Below are 10,544 nucleotides of genomic sequence, written 5' to 3'. Positions count from 1 at the left end.
AGAAAGAGTTTGGATCTGCCGGAACAGAGATAGGAGGGCAACAGCCACCATCCTCCTGCAGGACTAACTCCAACCAGCAGGTCAGGTGCCATGTGCCCAGCAGACCTGCCCCATTTCCTCCTCAGATCCTGTGTCCCTCCCACCCGCCAGACCACACCAGAGTTCTGGCCCAGGTGAGGAAGCCAAGAGCGGGATGAATTAAACAGTTCCAGTTCTACACACATTTCTATTTTATTATGGCAAAGGTGAAAATACCACCTTCTCCACAACAACAACCAGTAAAATGTATCCCAAAAATAACTCGGTACAAAACAGGTCTGTTTCAGAATTAAAAAAAAAAAGAAACGAAACAAAAAAAAGAAACAAAATAAAACAAAACAGAAACCTTTACATGAATTTTAAATCCTATTTTAAAACATAAGAGAAACAAATCCATCGTTGGCCACACAGCCCCAGTCTGTCACCCCCCCCCCGCCAGGGAGCACGGACTTCTGGGTCCTGGTCCACGCACGGATTTGCCGGGCTGTTTAACTGGTGTCCATCTGGAATAGAGGAAGAGAGGTTCTCACTCAAAATGAGGTCCTCCTCCCGCTGGCCTCTGACCAGTCCCCGCGCAGCCTCCCCCGGGACTTACTCTCGCGTTGTAAGCATCCAGCTGGGCATCCAGTTCTTCTGCAGACAGCTGCTGCTTTGAACTCCGGCCGGCTCCTCTGCCTCTGCCCCGGCTGCCCCCACGGCTGCCTCTCCGGGTGCCACCGCCGCCACCAAAACCTCCCGAACCACGGTTTCTAGTCATCCCACCTCTGGTTACACTAGCAAGAAAAGGGAACTCGCTCACGTGCCTGGAAAGGCCTGCGGGGTGAGGGGACACCCCATGGGCCAGCCCCGCCCAGAGGCCCCAGAACTCACCTCTGTGCAGGTCTCCGCTGCGTGTCAATCTGTGAGGTGACGAGCTGAATGTTCATGGGGCGGCCTGTGGCAAAGAACACAAGAGGGCCAGCTCCCGTCAGAGGGCACGGAAGCCTGCTGGGGCACCGCACCCTGGCCTCCATGCAAGCACTGGAAAGGGGCACTGTGCATCTCGATGCTCCTGACAAGAGCGACAGCCTGGAGATGCTGGTGGGAGAACAAGATGGTGCCAATGACAGCGCCACCAGCGCCTCCCCGCTCCTTCTCACCCGGTGTAGGTGGGTGTCTGTCAGGTGTCCGGGCTGCTCACGAGCGGAAAGGTACCTCTGTCTTTACGACTACAGCCCCGTACTCAGAGGTGTACTATGGTGGTTCTGAGAAGGCTTCACAGAAGTGAATCTTCAGGAAGGAGCTGAAGGAGGGGAGGGATGTAGCTTGCTGGATGGGGGTTCACAAGAGGTTGGTCCAGATGTGCGGGGCAGCATGAGAGGTGGCAGAATGGAAGAGAGAGACAAAGGGGCGAATGCAAAGTGTCCTCAGGCAGAGGGGGCCCTACTCCTGCAGGGATGGGGCCAGCCCCAGGCTCCACAAACTAGCTACAGTGCCACAGCCTTTCTGGGTCCAATCCCAAACGCACCATCCAAAGGGACGCCATTGTACTGTTTCATAGCTTTTAGTGCATCTGCCTTCCGCTCAAAGTGCACGTCAGCTGTTCCTAAACTGCGGCCGGATCGGTCGTAGTGCACAGCCGCCTTCTTCAGAGTTCCAAATTCAGCAAAGAGTTCCTGAGAGTCAGAAAGAGCAGTTGTCAGCAAAGCAATTTTTCTTATGGCGGCCCAGGGACACTCCCTGGAAGTGTGAACTGCTTTGGGGTATATCCCTGGGAGGCAGACATACGTGTGGGGGGCAGGGTAGTGGGATCTGGGGTATGGGATGGGACAGGTGGGACAGCAATTTCCAAGAGCAGCTGGGCCCAAGGGCTCCTGCCCACTTGGGGACCTGACATCTGTACCACGATGCAGGTAAAGGATCACAAAACCCACCAGTGAAGGGCACAAGATTAAGTCACTATCTTCTTCAACGAAGGAAAATTTACAACACACCCAAGGACTGTGCCAAGAAGCAGCAAAGGCCAAGATCACAGAGCAAGGGGGCTCTATCCACTTGTGGACCAGCTCCAAGGGCCCGCTGACTGGGAGCCCTGACCCAGCCCCTCCCCCAGGGCAGATTCTGGCTCACCTTTCCCTCTCCTCCTACTCAAGCCTGCCGCAAAGCCTGAAGTCAAGCGCTGCCATGGAAACTGCCCTGACCTCAGGCAGGCTGGGAGTTGGAGAGGGAACCCAGAGTGTGGGGCTACTCCGGCCGCAGGCACACAGCGGGAAGTGGAGTTCACCAAAAGCGGTTTCCAGTGGATGCCAGAAACCACCTTAAAAAAAGTGTTGAGACACTGTGAGTGCTCACCGGCCTTGCTCTGTCCTCCCACGGTAAAGTGTCTGAGCTCTGGGAAATTGAACCCAGGAAGGCCCAGTACCCTGACCCAGCCATCTCCTGGACTGACCCCCAAGATGTCATTACTTAACCAGAAAACAACTTTAAATGTGTTTGGGGTTCAACCAAAAAAAAACCAAACAAAAAACCAAACCAAACAAAACAAAAAACAAAAACAGAAACAAAAACAAGAAAAAAAAGGGGGATGCGGGAGGAGGGAGAAAAGAGGCTTCAATCAAAGATGAATTTGAGAATCATGCCACTAACAAAACCCGGGGGTGGGGTGGGGTGAGGATAAGTGAGAAGAAGACAGGGAATAAGATTCCCATATAAGACACACGGCTTAAGGCAAATGGAGCCAGAGTGACGCTGGCACCATCCTGCTTCTGTGCTTTGTCAGTTCTACAAAGAAAGGGCTTCCTCCTCCCAAGAAACCATTAAAACAGACACAAAGTAAAGAAAGCAAGTAGCCTAGCTCTTTCAGTAATACAAAAACTACACACATTTAACCAAGCTTCTGTTAGAAAAGCTCGGGCAGAGGGCCTTCACCCACAGCACACGTCTTAGTAGCGAAGAGCAGAGACTCCTCAGACTAAGCTGGGGGCCTCTCTTCCAGCACAAACTGACCCATTGGTCGGACTTTCAACTCTAGCTTGACCTCTGCATTCCTGGAGCCCCTTACAGGGGACAGTGGCTGGCCCTTGGGTGCCTTGGAGGGCTCACTGTCCTAAGGTAGGTGGGATTCAGGGCCACGTCCCAGACACCACAATCAATTCCGTGCGGGGTGACCTGCCCACCGAGAAGCTCCAGTCGCTTACCTGAATATCAGCGTCGGACACTCCAAAATCCAGATTTGACACCAGCAGTTTCCCACCGGTCTCCACGCCGGCACCACCCCCAAAACCGCTATCGAAAAGATCATGTTGCCATTTGTCAGGAAGTTGTTTCGGCTAAACAAAAAGAAAACAGAACAACAGAAAAGACCCGTGAGTCTCACTGCAGGGCTCACCCTTGCTCTCACGGCCACAGCAAAACCCTACCCCATCGCGGCAGGGAGGAAGGGGCGGAGAGGGACCAACAGCCCCTGCTTCCCGCCCGCGCCAGGCCGCAGCGGGCCGCCGGGGTCACACGTCCCGCAACTTCTCGGTTCCCTCCAACTAACTTCCCGCCTCCCGGGCGGCCGCGCCAACGGCCCCTCGGTCCCCAGTGCCATGAGGCCGGGCGCCCAGCCAAGACAAAGGCCGCTGGGGTCTCCTCCTTGGGACCCGGTCGGCGCGCGACCTCCCCGCCCGCCTGGCCAGCCGGTCGGCTCCCGCGTCCCCCGGCCCCGTCGGCCGGCTGGCCAGCCGCCCCCGCACCGTCCTGCCGGCCGGCTCCCCCGACGCGGCCCGCAGCTCGGCCTCCGCACTCACCCTGCTGTAGGGCGCCGGCCGGTTTCTGCCGCCGCCGCCCGCCGCGCCGCGGGCGATGGCCGGCCGGTTCCGAATGGGTCCGCCGCCTCGGTTCACTCGCGCGGCGGCTTGTGCTCCCCCGCCGCGGCCTCCCTGGGAGCCGGCCCGGCCGCGGCCCCTGCCCCCGCCGCGGCCGCCTCGCTGGCTCCGGTTCAGCTTAATGATGTCGTCCAGAGACATATCCATTTTGTCGGCCATGGCGGGCGCGGAATCGGTCTCGGCTGGAGCCCGCGCGTCAGCACGTCGGCGCGTCACTTCCGGCGCCGCGCGGCGTTTTCCGGTGCCGCGTCCTGGGAGCGACCGTGGATTGGCTGTGGGTCGGTGGTTTCCTCGTGGGGCGAGGCGGCGCGTGCGCAGCCGGCCCAGGGGCTCGGCGGGCGCCACTGAGAAGTGTCGGGCCGCGGCTGCAGTCGTTTATATAGCTTCCCGCGCGGCGCCGGCGCTACCAACGGAAGGCGGGTCGGGCGGCGCGCGATTAGGTCGGCGGGGGTGCGGCCGTTGGGGCGGGGCCGGGCGTGCCGCCCCTCCCTTGCCCCTCCCCCACCGCACCCAGAACCCGCACACCCCAGTCCCGTGGTGGGGAAAGGGTGGGGCTCGGGCAGCCGGGCCCGGGGTTGTTTCCGGGGTGACCTCGTAGGGAGCGGGCGTGGGTCTCCATCTCTCACCCCGTCAGTCATGTCCCTTTCACAAGTAGCGCACGGCACATTTTTGCAGTTGTTAACGGAAGCCGACGCGCCCTTCTGTCGACACCCGGGCAGAAGTGCGGTGTTGGCGGACGCCCTGAGCGTCCCGTCCTCCCGGGGACCTGGTCCCAGTTCCAGCCTCCTCGCAGACGGCTTGTGCTGCCCTTCGGCGGCGACTCCTGCTTGCACTGACTCTCTGGCTCGGGGCGGCACCCCTTCTTTGGCTCCCAAGTGCTGTAGCTCTGCAGACTCAACGCAGCCCGGTGGTCTCTTTCCTCCCCGCAGGCTCCCCGCGCCATGAAGGTGAAGATCAAGTGCTGGAACGGCGTGGCCACTTGGCTCTGGGTGGCCAACGACGAAAACTGCGGCATCTGCCGGATGGCCTTCAATGGCTGCTGCCCGGACTGTGAGTGCCCCCGCCCCCCGCCCTCCCGGCCCGTTTTCTCTGGAGCTTTGCCTACCCTCCGGCCTTGGCGTGTCCCCAGAAATACCTGTACAGCGTCCCTGGGATTTGGTTTCCTTTCCCCAAGAAGAGTTAATAGAGAAAAGCCAGGCTGTTTGGGCTCACATTTGTACAGAGACCTCGTCAAAAGTTTTGTAAGAGAAAGAGCACAGCTTTCTCTCCTGATGACAGTCTCTGCGAGACACGTGGAACAAAAAGATGTGTTAGACTCTTTTATTTGAAAATTCTCAAGCCAACAAAAAAAGTAATGTAATAAGTTCACCCCCCATCCAGCACATAGGACAATGAATAACATGTCCATATTTGTTTGTTTCTGCCCAGATGTTTTAAAGTTAACGCTAAATGGGATGCCTCACCCCATTCGCTTCAGCGGAGTCTCTAAATGTGCTTTTACCCACCCCCGTTGTCACATCAGGGAACGTGATAGTTCCTCACTGTTGCTCTTCATCCCTAGCCCTTGTTCAGATTTCTTTAGTTGTCCCCAAATGTCTTTTTATTATTGGGTGGTGTGAGCCAGGACCCAAGGTGTGATCGCGTTGTCCCTTTGTTACTTAATCTAGAACAGTTCTGTTCTAGATTCTCTCTCACACTTTTTTAAAGACATTTCATTATTTCAGAAAGTGTTGTCTTACAGAATGCCTGCCCTCGGGTTTTATCAGATTTCTTCTTTGTGGTGTCTTTTGCATTGTTTCTTTGTCCCCAGTGTGTTCTGTGAAGTGAAAGTGTTTGGTTATATAGTGGGGTCAAAAGCAGATTTTTTTGCAACAGTGAATTCAGTTTTTAGTCAGACCCAAGTGAACAAGAAGCAGTAGAAAGGGTCTCAGGCTTTGCCTAGGGGACAAGAGAGAAGTGGGACTTGGGGACCACTGAGAAGTCAGTGACCAGGCCTGACTTGTGGGGCTCTGAGCATCGGAATAATACTAGGTCTTTGTTTCTTACAGTGAAATTCAAATTATTGAACTTTAGTGCAAATTTCATTTTATCTTAGTCTTAATCTTTACATCTGCTGAGAGGAAATCTCACCACACAGAGGCTGATCCATCCTGATTTAATCAAAGAGGCGGGATGTAATGTTAGGAAATCAGTGCTTGGTTCTACTTGATGAGGTTTTACGTAACAGGGAAGGAGAGTAGGAGCACAAGGTCTGGCTTGGTTTAATCCGTTTAAAACCACCCTTCCTGAGGGTACAACATAGGCTGTGGGTAGGCATTTGCCGCTTCCTCAGCAGCAGATTGTGGCCTCTGAAAAGAAAAGTCCTTGGAAGCATTTATGTAGCCATGCCCTTGGCCCAGTGTGGGCGAGTGAGCCTGTGTGTCAGAGATGGCCTCAGGGCCCACACACAGCCTGTGGTGCATCCCACTGTGTTCGGCTTGCTCAGGTGTGCTGGCTGCTGGGAAGAGGGGGTTTAGAGTCTGAACCTTGGACCTCTTGGTTGTGTGGTTAGAGTGAGCCAGTTGCAGTGAGCGAAGCGTTTGGCTTGCCCAGGGTGCCTTCTATAGAGATCAAGTGACACCTGGTTTCTCTGCTGAAATGGAACTCCTATGAAGAATCCAGAGTGACTCAGATTGATAAATCCGCTCCTTGTCCCAGGACTTTGGGAGTGAAAATTTTGTTGAGAGGATTTCACCGAGACTAGCATGAGTCACTGCTGGCGAGCAGTCTGGCGTGCGGTCGGGCTGCCTCCTGGAGCCCTGCCACGAATGGACAGGATGGCTGGCTATCCCTGCCAGTGGGCTAACTGGCCACTGCTCATCCTCCTCCGTTCTCTATTTGTAAGACCTCTACTGTATTAGGGGTGGTTCCAAGCATAGTTCTACTGAGATTGGAAAGACCCTGGTGGGGTGGAAACCAGTATAAATGAGGTGTCACACCCTGTGGGCTCCTAGGGTCCTACTCACCCTACTCCAATGGCCTGGGAAGCAGGGTGAGTTTTGTATTTGCCAAGAAAATTATTTTCTGGCAAATTGTTTTGTTATAAGCACGGGCTTCAGTCGTTGCAGCACGTGGGCTCAGTAGTTGTGGCGCATGGGCTTAGCTGCTCCGCAACATGTGGGATCTTCCCCGACCAGGGGTCGAACCTGTGTCCCCTGCATTGGTAGGCGGATTCTTTTTTTGGGGGGGGGGGGAGGCGGTGGGGGGAGGCAGATTCTTAACCACTGCGCAACCAGGGAAGTCCTGATGTTTTGTTATAGAAAGGATTTTTTTAAAAGATTGAAGAACACTGTCCCAAACAAGAGAGTAAGAAGGTGGCAGTGTCCATCCCTTCTGACTCCATGGCGTGTATGTACCACTGAGGGGCAGGGGCTGCTAGGGAATTGGGAAGGAACTGCATGTTTTCAGCAGACATTGAAGGATATTTAAGACCCACACTAGCGTCCTGGTTGGCATGCTCCCCTCAGGCAGTGGCAGCTGCCCTCGTGAGTTGTGTGGCCCTGGCCTCCTGTCTGTCAGGTGGGGTGACAGAGGCTGTGAAGCTGGATGAGAGCACAGGCCATGTTCCCAGCCGCTTGTGCTGCTTGGAGCGGATGCTATGCGAGGTTTTTTTTTGTTTTTTTTTTTTTAATTTTTAAAAAATTTTTTTGGGGGTACACCAGGTTCAATCATCTGTTTTTATACACATATCCCCGTATTCCCTCTCTTCCTTGACTCCCCCCCCCAAGTCCCCCCCACCCTCCCTGCCCCAGTCCTCTAAGGCATCTTCCATCCTCGAGTTGGGCTCCCTTTGTTATACAACAACTTCCCACTGACTATTTTACAGTTGGTAGTATATATATGTCTGTGCTACTCTCTCGCTTCGTCTCAGTTTCCCCTTCACCCCCCGCCCCCTCCCATACCTCGAGTTCTCCAGTCCATTCTCTGTATCTGCGTCCTTGTTCTTGTCACTGAGTTCATCAGTACCATTTTTAGATTCTGTATATGTGAGTTAGCATACAATATTTGTCCTCTTTCTGACTTACGTCACTATGTATGACAGACTGTAGTTCTATCCACCTCATTACATATAGCTCCATCTCATCCCTTTTTATAGCTGAGTAATATTCCATTGTATATATATGCCACATCTTCTTTATCCATTCATTTGTTGATGGGCATTTAGGTTGCTTCCATGTCCTGGCTATTGTAAATAGTGCTGCAATAAACATGATGGTACAAGTTTCTTTTGGGATTATGGTTTTCTTTGGGTATATGCCCAGTAGTGGGATTACTGGATCATATGGTAATTCTATTTGTAGTTTTTTAAGGAACCTCCAAATTGTTTTCCATAGTGGCTGTACCAACTTACAGTCCCACCAACAGTGCAGGAGAGTTCCCTTTTCTCCACACCCTCTCCAACATTTGTTGTTTCCAGATTTTGTGATGATGGCCATTCTGATCGGTGTGAGGTGATACCTCATTGTGGCTTTGACTTGCATTTCTCTGATGATTAGTGATGCTGAGCATCTTTTCATGTGTTTGTTGGCCATCTGTATGTCTTCTTTGGAGAAATGTCTATTTAGGTCTTCCGCCCATTTGTGGATTGGGTTATTTGCTTTTTTGGTATTAAGCTTCATGAGCTGCTTGTATATTTTGGAGGTTAATCCTTTGTCCGTTGTTTCATAGGCAACTATTTTTTCCCATTCTGAGGGTTGCCTTTTAGTCTTGTTTGTGGTTTCTTTTGCTGTGCAAAAGCTTTTAAGTTTCATGAGGTCCCATGTGTTGATTCTTGATTTTATTTCCATGATTCTAGGAGGTGGGTCAAAAAGGATGTTGCTTTGATGTATGCTATGCGAGGTTTTGAGAGCACTGTCGTGTGGCTCGGCTGTGGTGTTATCTCTTTAACGCATTGTACAGTCACCAGTCCCTGTGTTTGGTGTCAAGAGTGAGAACCAGGACCACAGGTGACCAGGCCAGCCCTGTGGTCACAGGGGTTCCAGACCTGCACTTAGGAACCAATTCATGGACAAGATGTCCCCTGTTCACCCTGGCTTGTCTGGCTGGTCCACTGTGTTTGTGCAGTAGTGACATCTGGATACAGCTCGTGCTTGATAGGCGCGAAGGGCCCTCAGGGCAATGATTTGGGGGAAAGGCACCCCTAGAGAGGGAGGAGACAGCAAGCTGCAGCTCCTCCTGCAGCCCATGGCACCCTGACTCGTGGCCGAGGGAAGTCATTGTGCTCTGTTGGCACCAGCTGTGGGGTGGGGTTTTCTAGATCCTTGAAAATCAGAGAGAGGCTTGTTTCTCTTGATGACAGGCAGTGTGGTGCGTCCTCTCTGTGCCAGGCCCTTTCCACGGAGGTAGCATCTCCAGGTGTGTGGGTGGAGTGCCAGCAGCACGTACGCTGGGCCTTGGAGGTAGGATCCTTTTAGGCTAGAAACAGGAAGGAGATGGAAGGTAGCACCATGTCACTTCCAGCTGCCGACAGGCTGGGCCGTAAGCAACTCAGTGTCCCCAGCCTGCTCCCTGGTACTGCACTGGGTCCCTGCTGCCTTGGGAAGGAGCCGTCTAAGTCCTAAGGCCCCAGCCTACCTCCCCTTGATCAAGAGGAACAGTTTGCCGCTCAGAGGCAGGTTGCCTCTTAACACACTGATGTAACCTTCTTGGCATCACAGGTGCCAAGTGGCAGTGGCAGAGCTGGGGTGTGTCTGAAGATGCGCCCAGGCCCTGGGAGGCCAGCAGGTGGGGATGTGGGCTAGGCCAGAGCTCTTCCTGCTGAGCTCGCTGAGCTGCTTCTACCCGGGGAGGGGAGATTGAAAGCGGGAGCCGCCTGGGTGGGCTTTGCTGACGATGTTCGCATGGAGGCGGCTGCAGGGCAGAGTCAGTGGTTTCACTCCTGATTCCTGTCCTCTCTGAGACACGAGGCCACCGTGGGTGCACATGCCCACCCAGCTTGTCCCGAGCTCTGTGTGACTCACTGGTTCTCTCATCCCTCCCGCAGGCAAGGTGCCAGGTGACGACTGCCCGCTGGTGTGGGGCCAGTGCTCGCACTGCTTCCACATGCACTGCATCCTCAAGTGGCTCAACGCGCAGCAGGTGCAGCAGCACTGCCCCATGTGCCGCCAGGAGTGGAAGTTCAAGGAGTGAGGTTGCGCTGTCCGGCGCCCCCCTTGCCCTGAGACTGCCCCACCCTCACAGTGGCTCTGGGGGCGCCATGGTCTCCACTGGGACAGTCCCCTTTGGGATATGACAGGGTTGAAATGAGGACTGGAGCTGTGTTTGTTTTTTTCCATCACAATATTGACACATTTATCCAATAAGTAAAACTCATTAAACCACCTGAGCCTGGCCGGAGGCCTCCGGTTGCTTGTTTTCTTGGTGCTGAGGTGGCCTTGGGGTGCGTCGATATGAAAACTCTCATGAATAAACATCTCAATGCGATGCCAAGAGGCCCTGAGTCACAGCCCCTGGAGGAGAAGGAGCTTGGAATCAGCTGGAGGAGCTGAGGCAGGAGGGACGGGCTCGGGCTTGAAGAGCCTAGCAGTGCGGAGGCCTGGGGACCACTTTTCAGGCTGGTCACCAGGACCCTGGCTGGACACAGCTTGGCAGCCACTGCCGTGCTTCCTCCTGCTGGGA

General features: G+C 54.3%; 2 protein-coding genes across 3 annotated transcripts; one reads left to right on the top strand and one right to left on the bottom strand.

The window, feature by feature from the left end:
• Nucleotides 1–212: 212 nt before the first annotated feature.
• ALYREF (Aly/REF export factor) lies at nt 213–4,215 on the bottom strand. The gene is made up of 6 exons (XM_057716703.1): nt 3,810–4,215; nt 3,216–3,347; nt 1,547–1,694; nt 910–973; nt 635–812; nt 213–542 (listed from the first exon to the last, which is right to left on the bottom strand). The coding sequence occupies exons 1-6, from the start codon at nt 4,044–4,046 to the stop codon at nt 528–530; spliced, it is 774 nt and encodes a 257-aa protein (XP_057572686.1). The 5' UTR covers nt 4,047–4,215; the 3' UTR covers nt 213–527.
• On the top strand, nt 4,168–10,256 carry ANAPC11 (anaphase promoting complex subunit 11). Of its 2 annotated transcripts, none has more exons than XM_057716705.1 (3): nt 4,168–4,303; nt 4,817–4,937; nt 9,910–10,256. In XM_057716705.1, exons 2-3 carry the CDS (start codon nt 4,829–4,831, stop codon nt 10,053–10,055), a joined length of 255 nt encoding a protein of 84 aa, XP_057572688.1. In that variant the 5' UTR covers nt 4,168–4,303; nt 4,817–4,828; the 3' UTR covers nt 10,056–10,256. The 2 variants fall into 2 exon arrangements, with proteins under 2 accessions (XP_057572688.1, XP_057572687.1); XM_057716704.1 differs by having other exon boundaries at nt 4,171–4,327.
• Nucleotides 10,257–10,544: the final 288 nt, after the last annotated feature.

The sequence above is a fragment of the Hippopotamus amphibius genome, chromosome 17 (assembly GCF_030028045.1).
Source record: "Hippopotamus amphibius kiboko isolate mHipAmp2 chromosome 17, mHipAmp2.hap2, whole genome shotgun sequence".
NCBI classification, from domain to species: Eukaryota; Metazoa; Chordata; class Mammalia; order Artiodactyla; family Hippopotamidae; genus Hippopotamus; species Hippopotamus amphibius.
The sequence above is the reverse complement of the archived record's forward strand: the minus strand, read 5'-3'. Positions and strand labels throughout refer to the sequence as shown.

Excerpts from the sequence above, each read along its gene's own strand:
- ALYREF (XM_057716703.1), bottom strand. The coding sequence starts at position 4,046 with ATGGCCGACAAAATGGATATGTCTCTGGACGACATCATTAAGCTGAAC. Across the intron at positions 1,695-3,215 it reads TGTCCGACGCTGATATTCAG|GAACTCTTTGCTGAATTTGG; the intron begins GTAAGCGACTGG and ends TCTGACTCTCAG. Across the intron at positions 974-1,546 it reads CAATGGCGTCCCTTTGGATG|GCCGCCCCATGAACATTCAG; the intron begins GTGCGTTTGGGA and ends TCTTTGCCACAG.
- ANAPC11 (XM_057716705.1), top strand. The coding sequence starts at position 4,829 with ATGAAGGTGAAGATCAAGTGCTGGAACGGCGTGGCCACTTGGCTCTGG. Across the intron at positions 4,938-9,909 it reads CAATGGCTGCTGCCCGGACT|GCAAGGTGCCAGGTGACGAC; the intron begins GTGAGTGCCCCC and ends TCCCTCCCGCAG.